Consider the following 27,176-nt stretch of genomic DNA (forward strand, 5'->3'; position numbering starts at 1 on the left):
ACCCCTCGGCAGCTCGGCCGGCCGAAGCCGCGCGTCGCCGTCCCCCGCCCCCGGCGCTGCCTTCCGCCCGGGCTCTGAGCGCGGGAACGCCGGCGAGAGCGAGCCGTCACCGGCCGTGTTCTTTTGAATAAAAACGAACTTTCCATAGCAGACCGTGCGCTCCGGTTCTTGCCAGCGCGGTTCGGCACACTCAGAAAGCCGTCTCATTGGGAGTGCGGGGTTCTTTCCGGGAATTGCAGCGTTGAACGGCTTTCTTCCCCGTCGGTAGTGGAGTCTGAGTCCAGGGCCTTCACACTGAGTGGCATCGCAGCCCCTCCTTTTTTTTTGTTCGGTACCGGGAATCGAACTCGGGACCTTGCGCTTGCCAGGCGGGAGCTTATGCCCCTGAGCTAGATCCCCGGCCCTAGCAGCCCCTTTTTATGTACTTAATTTTTATTTCGAGACAGGATCTCGTTACGTTGCTCAGGCTGGGCTCAAACTTGAGATCATCCTGCCTCAGCCCCCCAAGAGTGCTGGGATTACAGGCGCACACCGGAGCCGATTTATTTTTAAGTAAGAATCTAATAAACAGATTACCAAGACAAACAAGGCTTCTAAGGAACTGTTTAATCGGCTTGCGACTATACATTTCCACGTTCTTTAATTGTACCCCCGGTCTCTGTTAACTCTTACCTGCATCTGTTACCTGGGAAATTGAGATTTTAAAAACAATGAACCCCAAAACAATGTTGGTAGTAATGCCAGTTAGAGGTAATGAATTCTGAATCAGAACCTTACTTTCAAGCCCCCGCCCGCAGAACCCACATTCTGGGCAGTAGGTAGTTGTCAGACCTTAGTGAGGTCAGGGTACCGTGGCACCACTGTGAGAAATTGGATTCTAGAGAGCTGTGCTGGGTCCCGAGTGTGCGTCTAAAGCAAGCACCCTTTCTCCGTAGTCTGTTACTGGACGTCCGGGGACCCCCGCCTGGAGAAACCACCTTAGGGCTGCCAGTTTTGCAAAGTGCCCAGCCCCCTTCTGACCTCCTAGAGAGAATCCCCCTGACCCCAGCCAATCGGAGGCCGAGAAACCGGACTCTGCGTGAGAAAAGGCAGTGGCTGCTTGAACCCTGCCTGCCATCAGGGCAGGAAATGGCTCTCCTCCATATCCTGGTTAAGACTGCCTGTGCCTTTTCACCCTGACCTTTTTCCTTCTGGGAGCTGTTTGCAGGATCCTCAGCACGTAGGCAAGGCCGCTGGGCCCGGTCTCCCTCCTCCCCACGAGGAGTGACACAGCCAGTGCCCTAGGATTGTTGTACCCTTGAACTCTCGCCGGTACCCGGGAACCTTCGTGAAGGCTTTCAGTTCAGCTGGCCGCGAATTCACTCCCTGAGTGTTGGGAGGGATGATCTGCGCGGCCCTGGAGCGGGTGCTTGCAACCCCGGAGCTGCGGTGTGCCAAGGCATCCCCTGCGGCCGGAAGCAGACCTGTTTCTTGTGCCCCCTCAAGTAGATGGGTGGAGCTGAGCCTATGTGCTTCAGACTTTTTTCTTGTCTTTGGAGGCTTTTTGGTGCCCAATTTCTCTTGTTAATCCATCTTTTTCTGTTGACTCACAAAATATCAGCCCTTCTGTAGCGCCGGGCTTGCTGATTTTTCTGCCTCTTCCTGCCCTTCCCATCCTTCCCTGGTAAGTGAAGAGTTTGCAGGACCGCTCTGAGTAGTTCCTAGCTGGGAGCCCCAGAGTCGTAATAGGAGGCTTAGGGATAGAAGGGACCCCATTACACATTTATCTAGTGCAGTGTTCTCATCTTTCGGGTGAAGAATCTGAGCTGACTCCTGGCTCCCCTCTGCCAGGAGGTTAGTGTTCTTCCCACTAAATCATCTCAAGAAAAGTGCTTCCAAAATTAAGAGGTCCAGGGGAATTAAAAGTAGACGAAGGGCTGGGAATATAGCTCAGTGGCATAAGCGACTGCCTGGCAAGCACAAGGTCCTGAGTTCGATTCCTGGTACAAATAAATAAATAAATGAATGAATGTAGATGAAGAAAATGGAGAGATTTCCATAGGACTACAAAATCAGTATTACCTGGAAAAGGGCGACAGTATGATTAACTATAAATCATGATAAGTGAGAGTACTAAAATAAGAAATTCTTTGAATCTTGAAATAAGTAGAGGATAAATAACAAGCAGGGGGCTGGGGATTTAGCTCAGCGGCACAGCGCCTGCCTGGCAAGCGCAAGGTCGTGAGTTTGATTCCCGGTACAAAAAAAAAAAAAAAAAAAAAAAACAAGCAGATAGCTCTCTGGCACCCGAGAGAGATTACAAACTCAGTAATTTTTAAAAGATTCAATAAAGATTTAGACATTTTGGTGATTTTTTAGAGGTTAGATATTTGAGCAGTGTCCAGAATCTTTTGAAGTCATCTTAAATATACTATTGCCTTATTCAGATTGATTGAATCTTTTTCAGTGTGTGTGTGTATATATATGTATGTATATTTAGTGTATTTCTTAACTCCTTACGAGAAATGAGATTATTGGAATAAAGCAGTAGGAAGGAAAGAAACCAGATAAAAGAAGAGGGCAGTTTTAAAGTTCCTAAATCACAAGGGTGATTGAAAAACATGGTGAATGTTTAAATTTTTAAAATACTGTCACAGTAAAGGATGTTGCTGATCGCCCCCCTCGGCTGTGAGCACACATCTGCCATTCTCTCACCTTGTGAAGCAGTCCTCGGAGTCCCTCCTGAGTGCCATGCGAGACGTGATTACAGATGCAGCGAACGCTGCTGCCAGGTGCCGTCCGGTGGCAAGCAGGCTCCAAAGCCTTGTGGCGTCCTTACCCGCTGTGGTGGCCGGGTCTGGGACTGGGGGACCGTGGGCTGCTCCTCAGGCAGGATGGCCTTGAGAGGTGAACACTGGGAATGGCAGCAGTCTGAAGACCCGGAAGAGGCCTTCAGCACTCCTTCCCAGCACGGATAAGCAAGGGGGAGTGTTTTAAGGGCAATTAATGTATTGACACATTAGTGTAATCTACTGCAGTAAATTTTTGAAATTTAAGCATTTCCTACATTTTCCAGTCACACCTCAGACTCTAATTGTTGGGTTCTTGCATATTTTCCAAAGTAATAGAAAATAGCAAAGACTTAACAATTAGTGTGTGTTAGGGATTAGACACTACTGAGTGGTTTTATACTGTCTCACTTAATGATCTCTTTTTACTAAGTGAGGAATCTAAGACACAAAGAGATTGTTTGCAGAAAGACACCTACCTAGCAGGCTGCTGAGCATGTATTACGATTTACACTGCTCTCACTTGAAAGTGCTTACAATTTATGCACTGTAATGTCCCACTTATGCCTCTTCTATAGTGTGGTTTAGAATGTGGGCTCTGAGCTGGGTGTGGTGGTGTACTCATGATGGGAGGCTGAGACAGGAGGATCACAGTGAGTTTGAGGCCAGCCTGGACTACATAGTGAGCTCAAGACCAGCCTGAGCTGCATAGCAAGACCTTGTCTCAAAACACAAACAGAATGTGGGCTCTAGAGTCAATCTTGCTTGGGTTCAAACCCTAGTTCTTCTGTTTACTAGTGTGGATAAAATACTCATCAATTTCTGTGTTTCTAAACAGGCAGTATGGATACCTACCTTAAGAACTTTAAGGTTGAGTTAATTCGTGTAAAGTGCTAAGAACTCTGCCTGACAGATTGTAAGTTCTGGCTGTAATTTTAAAGATGTAATTTATTTCAAGATACTCTCTTAGAGTCAGATTGTCCTTTCCACTGTTTGAAATAGGCCTTTGTGGTAAGTGCAGTATAGATACAAAATAAACTTCATTGCTGTTCTTACTCAAGCAGAGAGCCTTGCTAAAATTCTGGGCAATATTTGCATTTAGTGAAAAAGGTCATGACCCAGGCTGTAGAAGAGCTTCCGATTATCTGTCTCTACCAGCTCTCTGACTGTAGGCTTGAAATTTCTGTTTCATAGAGAAGACGTGGGAATCAGATGAAGTAAGAAATTTGAAATTGCGTATTTTATACAAAGGCAAAATCCTAGGGGCCAGGGATTTAGCTCAGTGGCGCAGTGAGGTCTTGAGTTCGATTTCTGGTACCACACGCCAAAAGGCAAATGGGGAAAGTTTCGGTATATTATTGTTGTGTAGATTAATGCAAGCTGTCAGTGTCCTTAGACTCAGCTAGTGATTTATACCTGTATAAGTAAGATCATGGTCTATACCGTAAAACTGTCTTAAGACACCTTTCATATGTTTATCACAACTCTTGGTTTTGAGAGAGGAAGATGGAATTTGATTTTTGTGATTATATCTTTGTACTGTGTTCATTTGCTCATGTCTCCAAAACAAAGGCTCGAGGCTGGGAGCTTGGACAGCGGAAGTTCATTTTCTCATAGTTCTGCAGGCGAGAACCCAAGATCCAGGTGTCCTCAGGGTGGGTGTCACCTGCGGCTCACCCCTTGGCTTGTACGTGGTCCTAGGGGTCTCCTGTGTCCTCACATGGTCTTCCTCTGTTTCTTTGTTTTTGTCGCGTGCATTAGGGCCTACCTTCATGACCCCATTTTACTTTAATTACCTCTTCAAAGGCTGTGTCTGCAGGGGGTCCTTTCTGAGGTCCTGGGGGTCAGAGCTCCATGATGCAAAGCTGGAAGGGGATGCAGTTCAGCCCATCAGCGTCTGCTGAGGGAGGTAACGCCGGCGAGCTGAGTGCTGTGTCCACACTGGGTGCCCTGGGCCCTGCCTGGCTCAGAGGCATCTCTTTGCACGCAGTAGCCTGCCTGTCTTCACCAGGTCTAGGACACACTGTGCGACCGCGTCCGCCACCATGTTACAAGGCTGTCAGGCTTCTCCTGTTACCCCAGGGACTAATGTGTTCTAGGAACTATTTCATGTATGTAACCTGAATTCCCAACTTGTCTGTTAAGCATATTTCTTCTTTTATCAAGACAGAAAAATAAGACTCCTCTACGTAGTATTGTTTCTATTTAAACTGTTCTACACATTTTTTAAAAATTCCACTGATTTCAGCATTTTCTTGAGTTTCTGGTTTTCAGAAATACATGTTCCTTTTTCCTGTTTTTTTTTGAGATAGGGTCTTGCTTTGCGGTTCAGGCTGGCCTTGAGCTCACTTTGTAGCTCAGGCTGGTCTTGAACTTGCAACGATCTTCCTTCCTGAGCCTCCCAAGTGCTGGGATTACAGGTCTTTTTCCTCATTTTTAAGAGTAATAATTAATCCACTTTAGAGACTGAGATAGACAGTGAAACAGTGCTTTGTTTAAAAAAATATATGATCCAACAATTTTTTTTTCTTTCTTTTTTTTTTTTTCTTTTTGAGACAAGGTCTTGCTATATAGTTCAGGCTGGCCTTGAGCTCACTTTGTAGCCCAGGCTGGTTTTGAACTTGTAACAGTTCTCCTGCCTCAGCCTCCCAAGTGCTGGGATTACAGGCATGTGTCACCATGCCCAGCAATTTAATGAGTGACATGTTTCTATCAGACTAAACCTGTTAAGAGCAGTGATAAAATATAAACAAAACAGGAAGAAACCCCCGCATCTGCCTGAAGGCATCAGAAAACCAGTAAGTAGTCAGTTCCTTGAGAGAAGGTGTGGTGGTTAGTGTTTGTCAGCTTGGCCCACCTACAGTTCCAGTGACTCTAACTAATGTAGGTGTTACCGTGAAGGGATGACAGATGTGATTAACATCTGTGATTTTACTTTATGGAAAGTTATCCTACAGTAGTGATGGCAAACCTTTAGAGCTCACCACAGCATGCGTGCCACAGGTTCGCCACTGCTGTCCCAGATAATCTGAGTGGCCCTGCTGGGTCAGCTGAAAAGCGGTCAGAGCAGAGCTGAAAGTTCTCTGACAGAAGAATTCCACCTGTGGGTGCCAGCATGTGCTCCTGCCCAGGAGCCCCAGCCTGCCCTCGGGATGGCCGGTCCCCACATTGAGGAAGCCAGTTCCTTGCGAGAAACATTTCAGTGTATACGTCTGCAGGTAAACACGCGCTCACACTCATGCGATCGATGGGCTCTATTTCTCTGGTGGAACCCTGAGCGACAGAGAAGAGAAGTAAACTAGGGTGAGCCTGACATCCTGAATTAGTCTTCCTCACCAGAGTATTTGGAAGCAGCTGCCGAGAGACTGAGCTGAGCAGAAATCAGCACTAAAGCTGAGTTCAGCAGACCTTTTGTCAGCCTTGTGGTGCTAGGGACGCAGACATTGAACAGCCCCTCCAAGCGGGAAGGCCCGAAGAGGACGCCCTGGGTTTTCACAGGGACCCTAAAGGTAAGTATTGAGAACATGAGTAGTAAACTTTCCTGGGGAAGAGCCTGGTATTTTAGGTCTTGTGGGCCATACCTTCATAGTGCAAAAGCAGCCACAGATAATTCCTAAACAGACATGACTGTGTTCTAATAAAACTTTATTAAAATAGGCAGTGGGCAGTCGTTTTCCCACTCCTGCTATACAAGATGTGAAAAACACTATACATTTGGCCTCATTTGTACCCTGCAGTTGCAGAGTACCATTCTTTTTCAAGGACACTTGAAAAATTAGAACTAATCCCAGAGGCCGTTTAGCAGTAGTCTCAGTTACACTGTAAGGCGCTCTGAACACAGTGGAATAAAGTTCAAAGTCAGTAACAAACTAAGAATATCCCTGCTATGGTGTATGTCTAGATGTCCCCTCGAGGCCTCAGGCACTCATAGATGGGGTTTTCTGGAGGTGGCTGGATCTAGGGTATGTGATGCTGGGATTAAGGGTGACACCCTGAGTGTGAGTGCTACCCACCCATGTAGCCTGGATGGAATATAAGGGACAGAAAAGGGGCTGTTTTCATTGCTTGCTGCTTGCTGCTTTGTTATCTTCTTCCTGTTACGAACTTTTTCTCCTCTGCTATGCCCCTCTGCCATGCCAGCCTGCTTTGGAGCTAGCTGATTATGGGCTGAAACCTCTACAGACTGAGGTACAGTAATATGCCTTTCCTTCTCCAATGTTGGGTATTTTGTCTCAGCCACAAGAAGAAAGTAACTGAGACAATTCCCAAACATTGGAATAACTTTTTTAGACATTGGAATATTAAGCAACACTTATGAATAACCCTGGGTCAAAAAAAGAAATCATGATGAGATGTAGAAAATAGGCTGAACGGAAGGACAATTAAAATATATCAGAACTTGTTGAGTTAGGCTGCAGCTATACACAAAGGGAAATGTATAGCTTTAAGCATCTATTAGAAAAGAATGAAAAATGATGAAATTAGCCTTCTCAGCAAAATAAGGCGGAAACTATGCACAGAGGGACATGTATAGCTTTAAGCATATATTAGAATGAAAAATGATGAAATTAGCCTTCTCAACAAAGGAGTGAAATAGCTTAATTATCCCAAAGAATATATAATGGAAGAAATAAGGGGCCAGGCAGAGTGGCACACACCTGTACCCTCAGCACTTTGGGAGGCTGAGGGAGGAAGAATCCAAGTCTCGAGCCCAAGCTGGACATTTTAGTAGCTTAGACCCTTGTCTCAAGAAGCGGGTGGATAAAGGCCTTGGGTGAAAAAAAGAAGGCATCCGAAATGCTCCAAAAGCCACAACTGTTTGATCTTAAACAGAAGACCACAAGTGGAGAGTTCCATACTATAAAATTTTGTTTCAAAATTATTTGAAGTATTTTAAAAGTTATTTTAAGTACAGGTATTCCTCATTTAACGACTTTCCTGTTCAATGCCTGTAGAGAGTTGCAGCCTGCGGTTCAGGTTTACAGTGTGGCTTTTTTTTTGTTGTACAGTTCTGTTCATCTTGGTAAAGCCACAGTGGCTTTGGGGCGGGGGTACAGTCTGCCTTGTTTATACAGCACTGTACTGTACAGTACTGCACGAAAAGGAAAGTCAAGTTGGAATTTCCTTTAACAACTTCTTTGTTCTGAATATGATAATGTACGAACTGTATACACTTCCTCATTTAGTTACCAATTCATTTAATGACCTAGTTGCAGGAACAGAAATTGGTTGTTAAACAAGTAGCATCTGCATTATATAAAATTACCTTCAGACTATGTGTGTATAAAACGCAAATGAATTTCATAACCAGGCTTCAGTCCCGTTTCCAGGATATCTTATGAATATGCACTACACCTATGCAAATATTCCAAAACCTGCCGAGTGTGGTGGTACACACTTGTAATCCCAGCACTGGGGAGGCCAAGGGAGACTGCTGAGTTTGAGGCCAGCCTGAACTACATGGGAGACCCTGTGTCATGGTTTGTGTGTGGATGTCTCCCCAAAGCCTCATGCAGTCATGGGGTGGTCTTCTAGAGTTTATGATTGATTCATGGTCCAGCGCCGGGATTATGGTGTGAGTGCGGCACCCTGGGGCACCCTGGGGCGGGTAGTTTGCATACAGTATAAGGGAGGGAAAGAGACTTGCTTGCTACTCCTCCCGTTTTGCTCTTGCTGCTTTTGTTGTCTTGTGCCACCTTGAGGTGTTGCCCCTGTGCCATGCCACCCTGCCTTGGAGCCAGCTGATTATAGACTGAAACCTTCACAAACTGAGCTAAGTAAACCTTTGCTTCCTTAATTTTGGGCGGTGGGTATTTTGTGTCAGCAGTGAGAGAAAAGTAACCAAGACACCCTGTATCACAAAAAAAAATTCAAACATCTGACAGAAATCTGAAATTCAAAACACTTGCGATGCTGCCAAGCATTTCAGACTCTGAAATCAGGGACCTCAGCCTGGAGCCGTAGTTGTACGTTAACTGGCTTTTTCTTGAGAGTCGTGACCTTTGGTTGGTCTGTCACGTGTCTTGGATTGTGTCTGGCCTAAAGACGTCATTAGAATGCTCTTAACTAGTTGAGTCAAAAGACGAAGCACCCTGTATGTAAATTAGAGAATCTCATCTACCCAGTTGTTACATATTAAGCTGAAAGAAGCAATAGCAGCATTAGGTAAGATCTTAATCTATACTCAGTGTAAAATCAACCCCCTATGTGGAGGTAATAGCAGTCATTTAAATGGTAAAGATGCTGTGTGTGCCCATTATTGGCACAGAAAGGTTGTATGTACCAGGCCCAGATCTTGGGCTTGAAATCCTATCTTCGACACTATGGAACTTAACTTTTTTGGTTGGATACTTGTCTGGTTTTAGAATCAGAGTAATGCTAGCTTCCAGAAATGACTTTTGTGAGTCCTTCTTCGCGTTCAGTTTCTCTAAAGAACTTTTAGGAGCATTGGTGTCATATATTCCCTGAAGTTTTTCTGAAATTCAGGGGAAAATCCATCCAGGATGGGAAAATCCATCCAGGCTTTTCTTAATTGATAGGTTTGTTTTGTTTTATTTTGTTTTTTACTGCTGCTTCAATTTTATGGCCTGTTACTGGATTATTCAGGGTTTTTATGTCTTGGTTCAGTGTTGGTAATTCGTATTTATCTAGGAATCTATCCATTTCTGAATTCTCCAAATGATTGGCATATAGGTTTGCAAAGTAGCTGCTAATAATCTGGATTTTGGCAGTGCCTGATGTGATTTCACCTTTTTTTCTTTCTTTCTTTTTTTTTTTTTTTTGTAAAATTGGCTAAGTTGTTGTTCTAGCCAATTTGTTGTTTATTCTTTTAAAGAACCAGCTCTTTATTGTTGATTCTTTATATTATTATTTTATTTTAGTCTCAGTCTTGTCGATTTCTTTCATTATGTCGCTTAAGTTCTTCGTTGTACTGGCATTATTGTTTAGTTCCATGAACAGTCTTTATTTCTCCTTTGCTTCTGTAACCCATTGATTATTCAGCAGTGTATTGTTTAATTCCCATGCACTTATGTAATTCCTGTGTTCTTTTGCCATTGATCTGTGGTTGCACTGTACTGTGATCTGAAAATATGCATGGTATAATTTTGATTCTTTTGCATTTACTTAAGCATGCTTAATTGGATAGCACGTGGTTGCTTTTGGAGAAAGTTCCATGTATGCGGAGAAGAATATGTATTCTGTTATTGGATAGGCTGTTGTAGATTTCTACAAAGTCCATTTGTTGAAAGATTTTGTTTAACTCTGGTATTTGTCGTTTTTTTTGTCTAGTTGATCGGTTTGTGACAGTGTGGTATTGAAGTCTCCCACTATAATTGCATTTTGTTTATATGATCTTTTATGTTCAGTTGTACTTGTTTTATGAAGTTGGGTGCACGGTTATTCAGTGTATATATGTTAAAAATTGTCTTCCTGTTGAGTTATTCCCTTAGCTAATACGTAGTGGCCTTTGCCTCTTGTGTTTAGTTTTGGTTTGTACTCCACTTTGTTTGAAAATAGGATAGCTACAGCTGCCTTTTTGGGGGGATTCCTGTTGCATGAAATAATTGTTTTCCATCTTTTGGTTTTTAGTTTATGAATTTCTTTTTGGGTTAAATAGGTTTCGTGTGTATAGCATACTACATGTTGTGTCTTGATCCATTCTGCCAATTTTTGTCTTTTGATTGGGGGATTGAGACTGAACAAGGAGAGTTATTACTGATGGGTATTAACTTACTCCTTTCATTGCATTGTTTTCCTGTTGCTGATTTTCTTCCTTTTCTACTTAACTGGTCTCCCTACCTGATGTATTCATTGTTAGACCTTTTATCATTGTTAGCTTCATTATCACTTTCTGGAATATCCTTGAGGATTTTTTGGAGTGTTTTTGAGCAGCCACTGAAGGGAGGAGAGGCAGTAGCTATAGTAGAGTGGAATATAGCAAGATCTGTCTCAAAATTTTTTTAAGAAATAGAAAGGGCTGGAGATGTAGCTCAGTGGTAGAATGTCCCTGGGTTCAGTCCTATTATATGGCTCATCTCCAGAAGTCTCTTCAAAAACCCCACGTGGTCGTAAGTGGGGCTTTTCAGAGGTGGCTGGGATGAAGTGTGATGCTGGGATCCAGGGTTGTGTGATTACTAAATCAGTCCTCTGCTTGGTTTGGCATAGTTCTGGGTGTGGATGACGGGAAGGCCCACCCTCCATATGAATGCTGCACACCCTAAGCAGCTGTAGCCTGGATGGAATATAAGGGACAGAAAGAGGACTGCTGTTGCTTGCTGCTTTGCTGCCTTCTGCCTTCCCTGCTTTGCCGTGAACTAGTTCTCCTCCGATGCCTGTCTGCCATGCCACCCTGTCTTAGAGCCAGCTGTCTGTGAACAAAAGCCTCTACAAACTGTGAACCAAAGTAACCTTTTCTCTTCTAACTTTGGGTGTCAGGTATCTTGTCTCAGCGACTAGAAAAGAAACTAAGACAAGTCCCGAATGCTGGGGTAAATAAATCCATGGACCTCTTTTTTGTTTGGTGCTAGGAAGCAAACCCAGGACCTCCCACGTGAGGGAAGCACTCTCCCGCTGAGCTGTATCCGTGACCCAGACTTCTTTGTATTGTTCTTTAAACTTGATTTGGGGAGCGAGTACTGGGAATGGAACTCAGGGCCTCTCAAATAAACTTGATTTTAACGTCGTAGTCAAATTTGAGGGCACTGGGGGTTCTGTTTGACTTTAGGGATGAATTTTAAATGGCTTTGTTTTTTGTATTTTAAATAGTTTTTTCTTTAAGGAAGGGTAATTCTGAAAAAGCTGTGGGCACATATCTGGCGTTTTATCAGTATGTTTACTTTAGTCCTTTCGCTTTATCCTGTAAGAGCCATTGTCTAAGAATAAGTTTTATCAGCTGAAAGTATCTCTTCCTTAAAATGACTAGTTTTTCAGGCACATGCATTGATCCGTCTTTTCTTTTTTCTTTTTTTTTTTTTCTGGTACTGGGAATTGAACTCACGACCTTGCACTTGCCAGCCAGGCGCTGTGCCGCTGAGCTAAATCTCCAGCCCCTGATCCGTCTTTTCAAAGTGGTTATTTTTATATTATATCTAAGTTAAAATAGGCACTAAGCTGATCAGACTTATGCTCATGTTACTAATAGATTATAAATAGAGATTATTCAATGTTTGTATTAGATTTTTTTTAAAGAGTAGGAAAATTTATTGGGGACCAGGAATAGCTCCAGAGAGACAGGAGGGGTCCTGAATGGGTTGCCCTACAGATGGCTGTGGCCACCTACCGCATGCTTGGTACGTCTGGAAGTGCAGAGTATTAAGACATACTGCGTATAAATGACTGCTGGCTTAAGATATTCCTCCCACTGCCAAGTGGAGACGAGCCCAGGGTGGACTGTGTGCTCAGGCTGCCTTCAGGAATGCTCGAGCGGTCAGGGCCGCCCAGCACAGAAGGGTTGCAGGCGACGTCACAGCGGAAAGGTGGCTCCTGCTGCTCCCCCGCTCTTCCTGATGAGCAAGGGTCTTGCACAAGGCTGTCGCTTTGTGTGTGTTCATGGGCCCTGTGGACGGCTTGGGGGAGAACTGGATCACTGGTCTTGCAGCCAGTATATTTTTGTGGTCGCTTTTGGGGTTAAGCATAAGATGAGAAGGTGAAAATGAGAAAAAGGAAATTAAGTGCTACAAATTAAAGCTATTTTTTTAAAAGCTCAGGTGACTTCTCATGCCATTTCTTAATGCATTATGATTGTGATTGCTTTTAATTTCCTGGTGTTTAATGGTTACAACAGTGTTTATGGCATTTTTAAAAACATAGGCAGATTTTCTTTGTACTCTTTACCCACCCCTTGCATTTGTTCTTTTTTCTTTTGGTACCGGGAATCGAACTCAAGACCTCAGGCTTGCCAGGCAGGCGCTTGTACCATTGAGCTATATCCCCCACCCCACCCCTTGCATCCGTGATACAAACATCACATTACTGTCCCACCATATAATGTATCCAAAGTCAGGGGACCTGATACCCATTCATGGGTGCAGTGTAAAACTACTCCCTGGTAAGGTTATCAGTGTTCCAAGTGATTTGGTGAAGACAAAGTGAGCCTAATCTTCTAACCTAAAATCACAGAAACATTTGAATTGCCCCTTTCTCATGAAAACAAGAAAGAGCGCTATCACTTCTCCGCCTGGCTTTCATACCATGGGAGTCCTTGGAAACCGGGTGTGTGGGTTCTGAACAATGCATGTTTCTGTGTCTAGGATCTCTCTCTGATCAAGCAGACAGTTCAGGATTCGGGGCCGAGGATGAATGTTCACCGTGGCAGTGATGGCGACAGGTTACTGCGGCCTGAGGTGTCGAATGATACCATAGCTGCGGCTCAAGAAAAAGAAACAAACAGCCTGGCTTCAGCTGGTCTTCATAATCTCACTTACCCCGTAGGTGCCAGGAGTGAAGGTAAGGTGATTAGTTCCTGCTTAATGTGGGGCCTTCTGACGCCTGAGCGTGTGCTCTCCCCGGCAGGCGTGGGTGTCCTTAACCCGGATGTGTTATCCAGTTCATTGGCTCAGCTAGTATATCACATTTCTGTTAAGCTGACCTTCACAAAATCTCCACATATTTAATCAGCTTAGCACTCCTGCCTTGGTGGTGGTGGTATAAGACAACATTCAGATTCCAGCTCTGCTATTCAGTAGCTGTGGCCATGGATGAGTTCCTCACCCTGAGTTCTGCTTTCCTTTATCTAGGAAACAGTACTAATGCTCATTCTTACGAGGCTGGTGGATTGAGTCAGTATGAATGCACCTTATTAATTTTGAGGTTCTCTTTAATTTTGAACATGTTTTTACAATAACCTTACTGTTTAAGAAGTTAATAGGTGCCATATGGAGAACAGGAGAAAATAAGTCAAGAGCAAAACCGTGCAGAAGAATGAGAGGCTCAGGTGGACGCTCCCTGTGGGTCCTGTGTGTAGACTCAGCAGCCCCTCTGACAGGCTGAGACTGGACAGTGGGCGTCGTGTTTTGCCGCATATCGTGAATATGTGCCAGTTTAAAACTCCCAAAGCTAGATGAGTGTTTTGGTAACCAAAATGACGACAGCAGCTCCCTTTTAGAAAAATACCTAGTCTTGCTTTTCTTAAGGATAAAACTTCCATAGAAGAGATAGCAACAGGCTTCTAGGTAAGAGTATTAGCAGAATTACAATTAAAATACTGTATTTCCTTAATGCTCACTTAAAATGAGACGTAAAGCAAGAATGTACTGAGTGTAACGCGTCTAAGAAAATTCCCCATCAGATCTGTACTGTTTCTAGCAAGCGGATGCATTTCCATCGAATGCCTTGGCATATTCCCGGGCCCAGGCAGAAGCTGCATGCCGTACGGACTGCCACCCCGTGCGAGTGTGAACCCTTCGCCTCCGCCTCGTCCTGTAAGCTTCCTTCTGTCTCTGTTCTGAGCTCACGAACAAGGCCTGAGACTCTGCTCAGAGCAGGTCCATGTCCAGATGAGTCTTCCCTGTCAGTTCTTTACAAGTTGGCTAAGTGACCAGCTCTACTTTTTAGTCATACTTTTAAACTTGTAATTAAAAAAATAGCAAGAATAATAGCAGTTGCCATTTACCAAGCGCCACCTTACTTGGAATGTCACACACAGTACGTCCTTTAGAGCCAGGACGGTAACCTGTGGTCAGATTAGACTGCTTGTTGTTTTTCACATAAAACTTCTTTGCAGTCAGCCCTCGGTTCACTAGTTACTTACATCTATAGCTGCTCCCCAGCTGATAGCAGTGGAGACTGTAACCTGCAAAACCTAAAATAACTTACTTGCTGGCCCTTTGCAGAAAGTTTGCCCATCCCTGTCTCGGTGACACTTGACAACGGCTGTCCTTGTTGCACAGGGGAAGAAACCCAGGGCTTGGGTGACCTTTTCCTGGTGCTGCTGGAGGCGCGCGCCAGGCTGAGTCGTCTTTCTGAGCAGGCTGAGCTGTGCGGACCAGCTGACGGAAAGCATGCGCGTGGCTGCTCGAGAGCCGGCACGAGGCGGGCCTTGTGCAGTTGCTTTCCTGTCCCTACGCAAGCAGCACGTGAGCGGTGCTGCTTCCTCAGGTTCAGGCACCGGCCCAGTTCAAGGACTGCACTGTTGAGGGGAAGCCCAGCACTCTAACGAGCGGAACTAGTCCTTGGGTGCCTGCTTCACGTGAGGAGCAGCACTTACAATGTGAACGCCTGATGCTGAGCAGGGTGTCTGCTGCCCCGGGCAGGCTGTGTGTGGTGTAGACGAGGGCCATGCCGAACATCTGGACCCTCTAGGGCGTGAACTCTTAAGTAGGTTTTTGTCTAGATGTGCGCTTCCTTTTATTAACTATTTTGTCATCAGTGCAGGAAATCAGACTCATTTCCCAGAGGTCACAGGCAGTAGTCTTGTCAGTGGATAATTGTAAACATGTTTAAAATGCAGGAGGGAGGGGCTGGGGATGTAGCTCAGTGGCATAAGCGCCTGCCTGGCAAGCGCAAGGTCCTGAGTTCGATTCCCACTACAAAAAAATAAATAAATAAAGTGCAGCAGGGATGAAAGTGAGACATTCAGGTGTACCATGTGACCTTTATTTCTTTCAAAACTTTTTCGGAAAAGGTCTGAAAATGTTAACTAAGCTTGCCAAATGTAAGTGATGGGATAAATGTATTAAGCATGTGCTTTTGTATGTTTGAAATTTTTCATTAAAAAAATACTTCTTTGACAGTAAAAGAAAACTTTTTACAGTAGTTTTACAGCAGTCACCTGGTGGTGTTCTTGTAAATACTTCTGATTCTGCAGTGCACATCCAGGTTTCACATAATTGGTTTTAAGCCTGTGTGGTACCATGTGATGTTTGCAATTTTAGTATGATCTCATGCTTTGTTCAGTTCATTATGAGAACAACCCTGTGAGGTAGCTACAGTGAACATTATTATCCTCATTTTCTAGATAAGATCAGGTTTAGAAAAGTTAAATAACATAAAGAAAACAGCTTTTTGGTGATACTAAGACAAAAAACGAGGTTCCATGAATGAATCCGAAAGTGGTCTGCGCTGAGCTTTGGTGCTGAGAACAAGGCTTTCCTGGTCAGAGGTGTGTGCATGTTGTCAGGCGCCTCCTGGACCTGGAAATTCCGGGGAAACGCGATGCATTACATCAGAGGCTCGCGCTCTTTCAGGAAAGTAAAATTTAAGAATAATTTTGAAGAATGCGAAAATTAATAGTTTTAGCATACAGCAACAGTGGGCTTCTAAAATAAAACTGAAAATAGAAGATTATTTTGTAGAGCTAGAAATAAAACAGAAATAAAAGTAATTGCCCCTGCACCATCCTTGGGAGATTTAGGAGTGCAGGGGACTTCTGGGGCATCACATAAATTTTTCTCTGTGGTTTAAATTTTTTAAACCGTCTATGCAGTTTACATCTTAAAAATCATTTCAGCTGTGCATGGTGGTGCATGCTTATAATCCCAGTTCTGGGGAGGCTGAGGCAAGAGGATCACTGCAAGTTCAAGGCTAGCCTGAAATACGTAATAAGACCCTGTTTTTAAAAAGCCAAAAAAAGCCTTCATTCCCTGTTGATTCCCACACATACATGGGAGAAAGTTCAGGAATATTCTGCGAATCAATATTCAGTGAATCTCTGTAGTTTAGTTGAGTTTTAAAACTTACTCTATGCAATAAGTTTTGGTTTTTGCCATGTGAACATGCAGGAGTTTGGGGTTTTTATTTTTTGTGTGGTTTTTTTTTTTTTTGGTTCATTGTTTTAGGGAGGACAGGGTTTACTTTTCTCCCAGGTGACTTGGTTTGTCTGTATGTTTTTCAGATCTTTCGCTTGACTATGCCTCTCTGCCAGCAAATCTTCAGTTCCCTCACATAATGCCCCTTTCTGAGGACATCAAAGGCTCTTGCTTCCAAAGTGGGAGTAAACGGAGCCATGACCCCTTCATTGCTCCGGAGAGATTTGGAAATAGCAGCGTGGGCTTTGGCAGTAACTCTCATTCCCAAGCACCAGAGAAAGTGACGCTTCTGGTAGATGGCACACGATTTGTTGTGAATCCGCAAATCTTCACTGCTCACCCGGACACCATGTTGGGAAGGTAACTGTTAATTTCCTTCTAAATCCACTCTGTTCCGTCACACGGAAGTATATGCTGTCTGCCTGGCATTGCCTGGGGGACTAAGAAGCATTGCACTGCGTATTTTCCCACCTTTACCCTCTTGTGAAGGGGGCCGGCAGGCTAGCAAAGCCGTGTGCGGTGATGACTGGAGGGGCTGCTGTCTTTCCCGTGCGGAGCCGGCTAGGGGCTGGGGTGTGGCTCAGAGGCAGAGCGCTTGCCCAGCATGGGTAGGGCCTGGGTTCCGCCGACAGCACCACACAGCCAGGCCTGAAGACAGGCAGCGGAAGCAGCCTCCGCACAAGCACGTGAAACTAGTCAGGACCGCGGAATGTAACTTGCCCGATCTCATCCCTACTCCTCTGAGCTCACTGTAACAGGTCCCAGGTTGCGCGGGTCAAAGATCCTTCCATACGTGGATCCTAAGTCATGTTCTTTTTTTCTTTTAAGAAAAAACAGTATTAAAGAAATGTTCCCTACGACAAGAGCAGAGCTATTTTACTGAAAAACATTTTATGTACCATCTATTGCCACATACATGCTTGGCAGTAGATGTGCTGTTGGTTTTCTTCGTTGTTGTTTTGTTTTTTTGAGACTGGACCTCACTAGGTAGTTCAGCCTGGCTTTGACTTCACTGTGTAGCTTTGGCTGGCCTTGAACTCACAGTGATCCTCCTGCCTCAGCCCCCTGCTTCTTCTCAACCCTTCTGCAGATGGTGAAGACCTGTCCCTGCTCTACAGGGCGGAGTTTGGGAATGGAGACAGCCTGCTAAGGGGAGTGCTGGCAGCGGGCACTCCTGAGCCTGGCCTGGGTGGCAGGAGACCCTCTTCCTGGCCATGCATTAACATGAGAAGAGTAAAGACAGTAATGGGACAGTAGGGTACAGGTAGACTGACTCTAGCGGCTTCTCCCCTACTTGGAAGTTGGTTGTATTTTGTGTAAAGATCTAATTTCACTCAAGACCTTGAACTAACTTGAACGAACTAGAAATCAGATGGATCATATTCATCTGCTGAATCTAAACTAAATGGAATCCAGTTATAGAAATGTATATATAGGAGCATTTAAGTTCAAAATGAACCGCTTAAGCTAGAACCAAAACTGTCTATGTTTCTCAGACATCTGAATGAAGATGAAAGTAGAATATTAGACTATTTTCTAATTTGGCTGTATATTTTATCAGGCTTGTGTTCCTGTTCTCAGTTTTGGTGTCACCACTGTCGTCCCCTCCCCTCAAGAGTGGTTCAGTGCAGGCTGGCTTTCAGGGTCACTGCCTCTGCAGGTAGTGATCAAGGGAAGATAGGCATTTGGGGAAAAGTCTCGGTTCTTCGCCTGTAGGGGTAGGTTGTTTTCCACGTGGAGGGGAGAGGCTGGCTCGTCAGGTGGTTCATTCAGCTGGGCAGGCTGAGGTGCTCAGGTTTGTTCTGTCCCGTGGATGCATCCCATGGATGCTCCTTCCCAGGCAGAGTGCTTACAGATGAGGGTACCAGTCACAGGATGGGTGAGCTGAGAGAGAATAGATTAAAGGAAATCCACGCCACTAGTACCATTAGATTAACAACCCTGAGTTTAAGTCCAACTGGTGGGGGACAGAAGGACTTGTGGTCACAGTGTGGTGTTCACTATTTTGACCCCATGCCCTGTCAGCTAGACTCACCCGGATGTCCAGAACAGTGTCGGCGTTCTTTGGAGACTGTTTTATCGGGGAGTTTTCTTGTGCATCATAAGTGATTAGGAAAGCATGTGATATGGAAGCATTCTCAGACGTTTGGAAAGCAGCCAGTTCAGGGTAGAGAATAACAGTTGAAAGCGGTGCTTCCCAGCAGGCTAAGGAAGGAAGTGGCAGTGAGTCCCCACTGGGAAATCAAATCGGGCTGGCTGAAGATAGAGACTTTCCACCCAGGCCTTGTGCTGTCTTCCCACCCACCATCTCATATACAAAGTGTGGCAGGAGCGGAGGGGACCTGGGAGAAGCAGGGGAGGCTGGGGAAAGATGAATGAGAAAAGCGTGCCTGTACCACTGCCCTCACAACTCCCAAGTTCACACAGGCGCCCCTGAAGTATGCCAGCCTGCTAGAACCCTAATACCTGCCCTCTCTTCTGCGTGATCTGAAATCCCCTCGTCAGAGTAACTGTGGGTTGCAGATGGGCACTTGCTCCTGAGCTGCACCGCTGAGGTGCACCAGGAAAGGAGAGCAGCAACACAGCTGTACCCACTGGTGGAGAGGGCGTGCGGGGCACCCGCCACGCATCCCCCAGTTTTTCCAAAGGCCGCGCCTGCAGTTGCTAATATGCTGCCAGCCTCGGTAGGGATGAACTTTCAGGAGCTGCTATGTCATTCCACTCTGCGCACACAGGCCGAGAGCACCCACTGCCGCCCTGTCCTGTCCAAAGAGAGTTTCCTGCGACCCCGTTCGCCTCCAGGCCACTGAGACCTGGTGCTGTGTTCTTCACTCGCGCTGTGAGCGAGCAGAGTGGTCTCCCCGATGAGGCGGAGGCGAAGAGGGGCCAGCCGCGTGGGGAGGGTCCCGCTGGCGAAGGTAACGTGCTGCCGGGTTGTCTTTCAGGATGTTCGGACCTGGAAGAGAGTACAACTTCACTCGGCCCAACGAGAAGGGAGAGTATGAGATTGCCGAAGGCATCAGTGCAACTGTGTTTCGCACGGTGCTGGTGGGTAGTAGCGTTTATCTTGATTTCCTCTTCCTTAAGAGCCATGTTACTGGTTTTAGCTTGTCTCCAGTTGGTACCTTGCTGTATTTCCTCGTCTATATAATGTGAGTCCTTCCTGCCGTGTTAGCTCAGTCATTGTTAACGTCTGATTACCAGGGGCTGCCTTGGCCCTGAATCACCATTGGTGATCCCAGGAACCCCTTACCCCGACAGAACCGGAAAGCTCTTTGCCTACTCTTTTCCTCCCAATCTGTTTACAGGATTATTACAAAACTGGTATCATCAATTGTCCAGATGGCATCTCTATCCCAGACCTTAGAGATACGTGCGATTATCTCTGCATTAACTTCGACTTCAACACCATCCGGTGTCAAGATCTGAGTGAGTACAGAATAGCTGCCCACTGCACCTGAGCAGCCCGGCTTGCAGTTGGCTTAGAAGTGAACGCTTTGTTTTTATTACTAAACGAAGGAGTCTGAAGTGTAGGTTGGCATCCTCTACAGAACAGGGACGTCCTACTAGCAAACCCACTCCCTCTGCCGCCTCAGAGTGTAGTAAACAAAGGAAACCCAGCAGTGGGTTTGAAATCGAGCTTGGCGAGCCAGTCACCAAGCTAACTGGTTCCCTTGTAGCTAGGGTGCTGGTGTCAGCTTGTGGTCCTCGCAGAAAGGCTCACTGATAAAGTCAGACAGCGCAGGTCAGCTGGGTTCTTCCTACCATGGTTCCAGTCATGACTGTTAACCAGCGCTTCCCTAGTGCTTGATAAATGCCGACTTGCTTAACAACCTCAGTGATGGTGCTGACTTCACTTAATAAGTGAGGGCACCGAAACATTCACTGTTCAAGGCTGGAATCATTAAATCTGGGACTAGAATTCAGCGACTACAGACTCTGTGCTCTTACTGTTATTATTCTTGGAGCCAGGGGTGGTGGGATAGGCCCACTTACTTCTGCTGAGGCAGAAGGATTGCAAGTTGGAGGGTTCCCTGGGCAACATAGCAAGATCTTGTCCCAGAAATAAAAAGGGCAGGGCTGTAGCTCAGGGGTGGAGTACCGCTGGGAACTTGAGTGAGTTACTCAGAATGCCCAGGGATTAATAAACCTGAGAGAATTGAAACATTTCAGAATATGAAACACATGTGATAGTCACCCTGGAGCAGGAAACACTTCTTTGCAACTGTGCCTTCTGTGGCCCTTACCAGTGACGGTGGCTGTTGACCTCGTAGGTGATCGGTGTCTTCCACAGCAGGTGCGCTCAGCTGCTTTTTCTCTCCACAGGTGCTTTACTGCATGAACTGTCTAACGATGGTGCTCACAAGCAGTTTGATCACTACCTCGAAGAACTGATCCTGCCCATCATGGTGGGCTGTGCCAAGAAAGGGGAGCGAGAGTGCCACATCGTTGTGCTGACGGATGAGGATTCCGTGGACTGGGATGAAGACCACCCCCCACCCATGGGAGAAGAATATTCCCAAAGTAGGAGCTCCTGCAGGGTGTAGATGTTTTCCACAAGAAAAGCGCTGCCCACAGCAGCTGCTGGCTCCTAGGGCCGGGGTGACTCACCGCGGGGGCGGCAGTGAGGGCGCTCCCTGGGAGGCTGACCGCTGTGCTAGGGACACTGCCTGTACTTGATACCTCTCCCTCCAGCCCCATGCGTGGTCCTGCCAGACTCAGAGCCAGCGCCAAATGGTGCTGTTCTCCTGTCCTTTCATTTTCAGTCCTTTCAAACTGGTCTCAGTTCAAAACTCGGAGTTCTTCTGTAAAAGGATTTGCATTTAAGAGGCTTGTAACAACCTTGCCTCATCCCTTCTTCCTCCTCAGTTTCTTTGGTAGCCTTCCAAGTATATTCCACATACATGAATAGCTACATACTTACTTTTCCCTTATTCAGACTGTTCTATACCATGTGTCACTTTTTTACGGCTACATGGTAGCCCATTGCACCAATGTGCCCTAGTAGATTTAACCAGCCCTGTTAGAGAGTTAGGCTGTGAATTATAAATAATGCATGTAAATATCTTTCTAAGCAGTCCTTTCACATACGTATCCCTATAGGGTATTCCTAGAAGTGGAAGATGGAAAGTCAAAGGCCTTTTGCTTTTATAACTTTGATAGCCATTGTCAAATTATCCTCCTTGCAGTCGCGGAACAATATGTAATACGTTGATTTCCCACGCTCTCACCAGTGTTTGAAAAACTTTTATCTTAGCCACTCTCTTAATAGTTTGAAAAATAGCATCTCACGATCTCTATAGTTTTAATTTGCACTTATTTCGTGAGTGAGGCTTTTTTAACTTTTTATAATGCCAAAAAGTTTCTTTGCTGAACTACATAATGAGACCCTTTTTGAAAAAGACAAAAACCAACATTGTAAAATGAGTAGCAAATACTTGCCTTATTTGGTTGTCCATTCAGCTTTGTTAATGGTGGTTTTGGCTATGTGCAGATGCTGTAATTTTTTTTTTCTTTTATGGCTTCTGGATTTTATGTCATACTCAGAAAGTCCTACTCTGAGAATATAAAAATTTCTTTCACATGGTTCTATTATTGAACATTTTTTTTTATTTATTTATTTTTTTTTTTTTGGTTTTTCTCCGGTACCAGGAACCGAACTCACGACCTTGCGCTTGCCAGGCAGGCGCTTTTGCCGCTGAGCTAAATCCCCAGCCCCTATTATTGAACATTTAATCTTTGACCCATCTGGATTCTCTCAGCATCAGTGGTCAGGTGCCCTGTGATAGTTTGATTCTCTTAGCTCGTGTTACAGAGGTCTTTGTGACTAACTCCGAGGTTTGATTTTGCTTTATTTTGTTTCAGTTCTTTATAGCTCCAAGCTCTACCGATTTTTCAAATATATCGAGAATCGCGATGTCGCTAAAACAGTGTTAAAGGAACGGGGCCTAAAGAACATTCGCATTGGGATTGAAGGTAAAAAATCATCGCAGTCATTTTCAGATTACACACTGCAGTAGGTTGTATCTGTGGCCACGGCGCAGGACTTCAGAATTGAGCTTCCATGCGCCTGGAGAATAGGCGCACATGAAAACTCTACTTCTCACGGAAGGGTTTCTGTTTGTTTGTTTTTTCCATTTCCTGCCCTCTTGCTACAGTTGGAAATGCTTTTAGGTTCGAGTTTACTCTGTCAGGATAAAGAGCAGCGAGGGCAGAGGGCTGGTGGGTAGATTACAGGTCTCGGGCTTCACCCAGGAGAAGCGTAGTGTGGCCAGCAGCGGTCTTGGTGAGGATTTCTGGGTCAGGAAGGGTCTCCTGGAAGTACAGCTTGAGGGTCAGAACTTAAGACTGTCCTCGGCCTTTGGGAACTGTCCGGACGGACAGGGTTCTTTAAGTGATGTTGGGCCCTGGCTCCCCATCCCCTTTTGCCTTTGTTTTTGAGAGGAAGGAGAAAATGTGCATGCAGAGTGGCACAGTTTGCCTGAATCACGAAAATAGCCTTTTTCCGTTGCAGGTTACCCTACCTGTAAGGAGAAAATTAAGAGAAGACCTGGCGGGCGGTCTGAAGTTATCTATAATTACGTGCAGCGTCCCTTTATCCAGATGTCATGGGAAAAGGAAGAAGGAAAGAGTCGCCATGTGGATTTCCAGTGTGTCCGAAGCAAGTCCCTTACTAACCTGGTAGCTGCGGGCGAGGACGTCCTGGAGGACCAGGAGATACTAATGCACCACCCACCCCAAGTGGATGAGCTCGACCGGCTGAACGCCCCCCTTGCTCAGATGGTTTCCAGTGACTTTCAGGATTAGGGCCATCATGGGTCCACCCCTCGCCAGAGCACTTCTGAGTGGGCGCTCACCCTGACATGCATCTCCCTTGCCTTTGGCCTTCCCGTAGTTAACGTGTGTCCTTTTTGGTAAGTCTGCGCCTCTGGCAGGGGGTGAAGCAGCGCTCTGGTAATCAGGCTGCCAGCTCAGGAGCAGCCCTGGGAACTTGGAAATTTGGGGGTCTGGTGCTGTTCACTGAGTCTGCGTGACTGCAGAGGCAGGAAGCGAGGTCAGGCCTCCTCTTGCCTCGTATTTAGCAAGCAGCCCTCGTCACCCTTTCTGCTCTGGTTTTTTGTTGTTGTTGTTGTTTTGTTTTGTATCAGGCACACGCATAGTAAGGGGCAAAGGGACCAAACGTAAAAAGAGACAATCCCTTTTCTTACAAAAAAAAGCCAGCCCTGAGATGCTCACAAGAGGTTCATGAAATGCCAGTCCTGGGGCCTTGTACCCAGACTGCAGCTAGAACAGGCTCGTTCGAACCTCAAAAGGGAACTCTCAAGCGCTGAAACGGTTTCCTCATGAGTGCAGTGAATAGTCCAGAACCACACAAGGCGGGCACCAGGCAAGTTCTCTGGCAGGAAGGATGACTTAATGACGTTCATAAAACCTTTCTGGCTCCAAGGTTCATGATTGCTGACTGATGTGGAGAGACGCCAGCGCAGGCCAGCCGCACTCTCCTGGCCGGCGCTGCTGCGCCCCGCGGGCGTGCGGTTTAAAGCCTGCGAGGGGCGGAGAGCGTCCCCACCAGTGCTCAGCGGCTGGGATTCAGAAGGGCACGCAGGAGAGGCATTTGGAGTGAAGCCGGGTGGGAAACATCCCGGGCAGACTGTCCCAGGGCAGGACTTCTCCACAGGGTGCTTCTCAGACCAGGGAGTTTGGAAGAGGTCAGTGAATTTCAGTTTTTAAAATACCCCAGTAACTCCTCACACATTGGCTGAGAAAATGAGCCTGTAGTCCCCAGAGGCAGGGCAAGGCAAAGGGCAGTCAGGTGCAGGCCTTGCCGCGCGGTGGTGACAGTCCAGGTCGTCCCCTCCGACCCCACCTGCCCCGGACATCTCTGGGTGTTAGCAGCAGACCTCAATCTGGAGCCCCAAATTATCTCCCACTTTCTGGTCAGAGTCGCCCCACCACAGCGTTCGTGGGTTATGAATGGGTACATGGTTTCCCTCCAGTTCCTTCACATAAGAATACGACTGGTTTTCTTAAATTCCTTTCCTGTAAGATGCCATAGGGCAAGCTACTTGATTCCTCCAAAAATAAAGTTGGCGTGTTAAGAACCCCTTTTTCCTGGCTTGAGGAGTAAGAAATTTGGGGGGGCCTGAAACTCTCAGCCATCCTTCTGCCTCCACCTCCCAAGAGCGGCGCTCAGAGGCCTGCGCCCCTGCCCGGCTTAGCAGTGTTGTTCAGAGGGGACTTCTCCGTGCTTGTGGCCAGCAGCACAGTGGAGTGAGTGTTCTTTACTGGAAAAAGAGTAAGCACTTAAACAGCCACCTGGCACCTGGAGTTCTGACAGCCACTGGCGTCTCCGGGGCCGACGGCCAGGTAAGGTGAGGGCTACCTGTAACCAAGTGGCTCCTGTTTGAGGTCAGGTGTCCCTCGGCCTAGCCAGCACATCCACACGCACCAGCAGCTGACCTGCCCAGGTGGCCCCGTAACGGTGCTTCCTTTACGCTTCTCCGTGGCTTCCATGCCACTGGAAAGGAGATCTGGACCTGATATTTGTGTTGGTGATGTGAAAAACTTCTCGTTTAAGTGTAAACATACCGTAGCTAACACTTGAGTTAGTTGTTCCTTAGATACAAAGTTGTGTAAGTAGGGCATACACTTGCCACTTGGTTCTGTGTAACTGATACTCTCCTCCGGCTTTTAAGAGCTAGGGACCATCGCCACCCTCTGAATTCTTTGCCCGCAAGCAGTGGGGTGTGAGGATGTGGAAATCTGTGAAGTTAATCTGTAAGTGTCATCAGGTGGTGGTGACTACGTGAAAAGGGGCCACAGGCTCCTTCCGGGGGAGGTTTCTTCCGCACTCCCCTCCCGCCCCACCCCCTGCCTAGACCTTAGCGCCACTGTACCTTGGTGGCCAGTCAGTCCCTGCGGGAATGAGGCCCAGGCTGCGGTCATGCCCTTCACAGTCACTTGCTGGCCAGACAGGCAAATGTGGAACTTGGGTCTGGTGTCTTTTCTAAGTGCCTAAATAAGTAAGCCGGGCTGTTTATACATTTCTGTTTATGCAGTGTCTCTGTGCTTCTCAGCAAGCCGAGACGACCCTGAATTTGAGGTTTGGAATCGAGTTTGTGTCTGCATCGTATCTTACAGTTGGTTAGGAAACATCGGCCAGTGCAGGAGCAAGGAGACGGTGGTAAAGCTTGTCACGTTATTTCATGGTCTCTCCAAAGTGGAAGAAACGCTGGAATGACAGCAAAAAGGATAAGGAAGATAGAAGGTAGCCGGGTTTCCCGCACAGTATGAGAGCCAAAACTATTTTAAACTGAACCTTGAGGACAAGTACGTTACTTAATGTCTGCGGGTCTATGAGTGTACCATGAATTACGCCCAGGAAGGGTGGGCTTTTCAGTTAGTGTTCCCAAGGGTCGGTCTTTAAATACTCGGAGCACAGGCTTTAACTCGGTCATAAGTGTAATGTGAAGTCTTTTTTAGAAATCCAGTTTCTGGTAAGGATTCAATGCCTCTTCTTGCCATCACTTAGAATGTTTAAACGGACATAGCTCAGAAAGCAAAGCGATGCCTTGGTAGGGGCGGAGCGCGCCGTGGGGGTGGGATTGCCTTTGCGGGAAGGAGAGCCACATCTTGTCCTCAAGGCAAAGTGCTTGCAGGTGTCGCCTCTTTACCTTGTATTTACTTTTAAAGTTGCACTTGTTCACTGACCAGTGTTTACGAAATCCTACATTTGGGATGCTTTTTTCTATAATAAAATACTATTATTTGTGTGTCTGTTGTTTTTTTAGCAGCAAATTAAATTGCGAAGTGAGTCGCTTCCTCCCCCAGGGAGGTACAGGCCTCCCTTTGAGCATGCACTTTTTTCTCCCACTCTGCTCGCCTGCTCACATGTCCCAGGGCCTGAATGTCTGCCTTTGCTTGAGTTGCTTCGGTCACGTTAAAGAATCTGCTTCAAGCGTGGCGGGGCACAATCAGAATTACGGTACTCAGCCAAGAGGATCACATGTTCAAGGCCAGCCCAGGCAACTTAGCAAGGCCCTGTCCCAGAATCCCTAAAGGTGACAGGACTGCAGCGCAGTGCTTCGCCAGCACGTGAGGAACTTGCCCTGGAGACACACGGCCTGTGCAGGGTACTGGTGCTGCGTATTCCCCAGCGCAGCCGTGTGCTGGCAGCTGCTCTCAAGGAGCTTTTACGATCATGGGAGCAGGGAGACATGAGTAGGCCAGGTCACTCAGGAAGCCCAAAGAATGGGGGAGCTACTTTCCACTAGGTAGAGGGCTTCACAAAAGGCTTCCAGAAGTCACATGCGAACCAGTTCTGGGCTTGTGAGGGGAGGCCAACAGATCCACGAGTGCTCATCCCTGGGGGGTGGGACGGCGCATGGGCAGAGTGTGGGGGCCCTAAAGGGTTCTATGTCAAGGTGGGCCAAACTTGAAATTTCGCATTTCTCTGGGAGCAGAGGGGGACAGGCTTGAAAGGAAAAGGAGCAGATCCCTGCAGCGGACTAAGGATTAATGCAGGGGCCCTGGCAGCGCGGATGGCCATGCCCCAGTCGTGTCTACTGAAGCAAGCCCTGTATGTATGAAGGCCGAGCTTCTGCTGGGATGTCTGGGTTGGCTAAACTAGAAAAAGCCCTTGGGAACAGGAGTAACTTCGGAT

The 27,176-nt window shown here is 46.5% G+C and overlaps 1 protein-coding gene across 1 annotated transcript; it reads left to right on the forward strand.

Moving 5' to 3' along the window:
- The first annotated feature begins 13,000 nt into the window (after positions 1-13,000).
- Positions 13,001-26,286, forward strand: Kctd20 (potassium channel tetramerization domain containing 20). The gene is made up of 7 exons (XM_013516917.1): positions 13,001-13,214; positions 16,600-16,873; positions 19,459-19,561; positions 19,822-19,942; positions 20,840-21,037; positions 22,379-22,489; positions 23,028-26,286. The coding sequence occupies exons 1-7, from the start codon at positions 13,064-13,066 to the stop codon at positions 23,318-23,320; spliced, it is 1,251 nt and encodes a 416-aa protein (XP_013372371.1). The 5' UTR covers positions 13,001-13,063; the 3' UTR covers positions 23,321-26,286.
- Positions 26,287-27,176: the final 890 nt, after the last annotated feature.

Source organism: Chinchilla lanigera, unplaced genomic scaffold (genome assembly GCF_000276665.1).
Source record: "Chinchilla lanigera isolate Chin_1 unplaced genomic scaffold, ChiLan1.0 scaffold00036, whole genome shotgun sequence".
Taxonomy (NCBI): domain Eukaryota; kingdom Metazoa; phylum Chordata; class Mammalia; order Rodentia; family Chinchillidae; genus Chinchilla; species Chinchilla lanigera.

What these genes read in the sequence shown, in the direction of transcription:
- Kctd20 (XM_013516917.1), top strand. Translation starts at nt 13,064, where the DNA reads ATGAATGTTCACCGTGGCAGTGATGGCGACAGGTTACTGCGGCCTGAG. An exon ending in GGGAGAAGAATATTCCCAAA is followed by an intron (nt 21,038 to 22,378) that starts GTAGGAGCTCCT and finishes ATTTTGTTTCAG; the next exon opens with TTCTTTATAGCTCCAAGCTC. An exon ending in CATTCGCATTGGGATTGAAG is followed by an intron (nt 22,490 to 23,027) that starts GTAAAAAATCAT and finishes TTTCCGTTGCAG; the next exon opens with GTTACCCTACCTGTAAGGAG.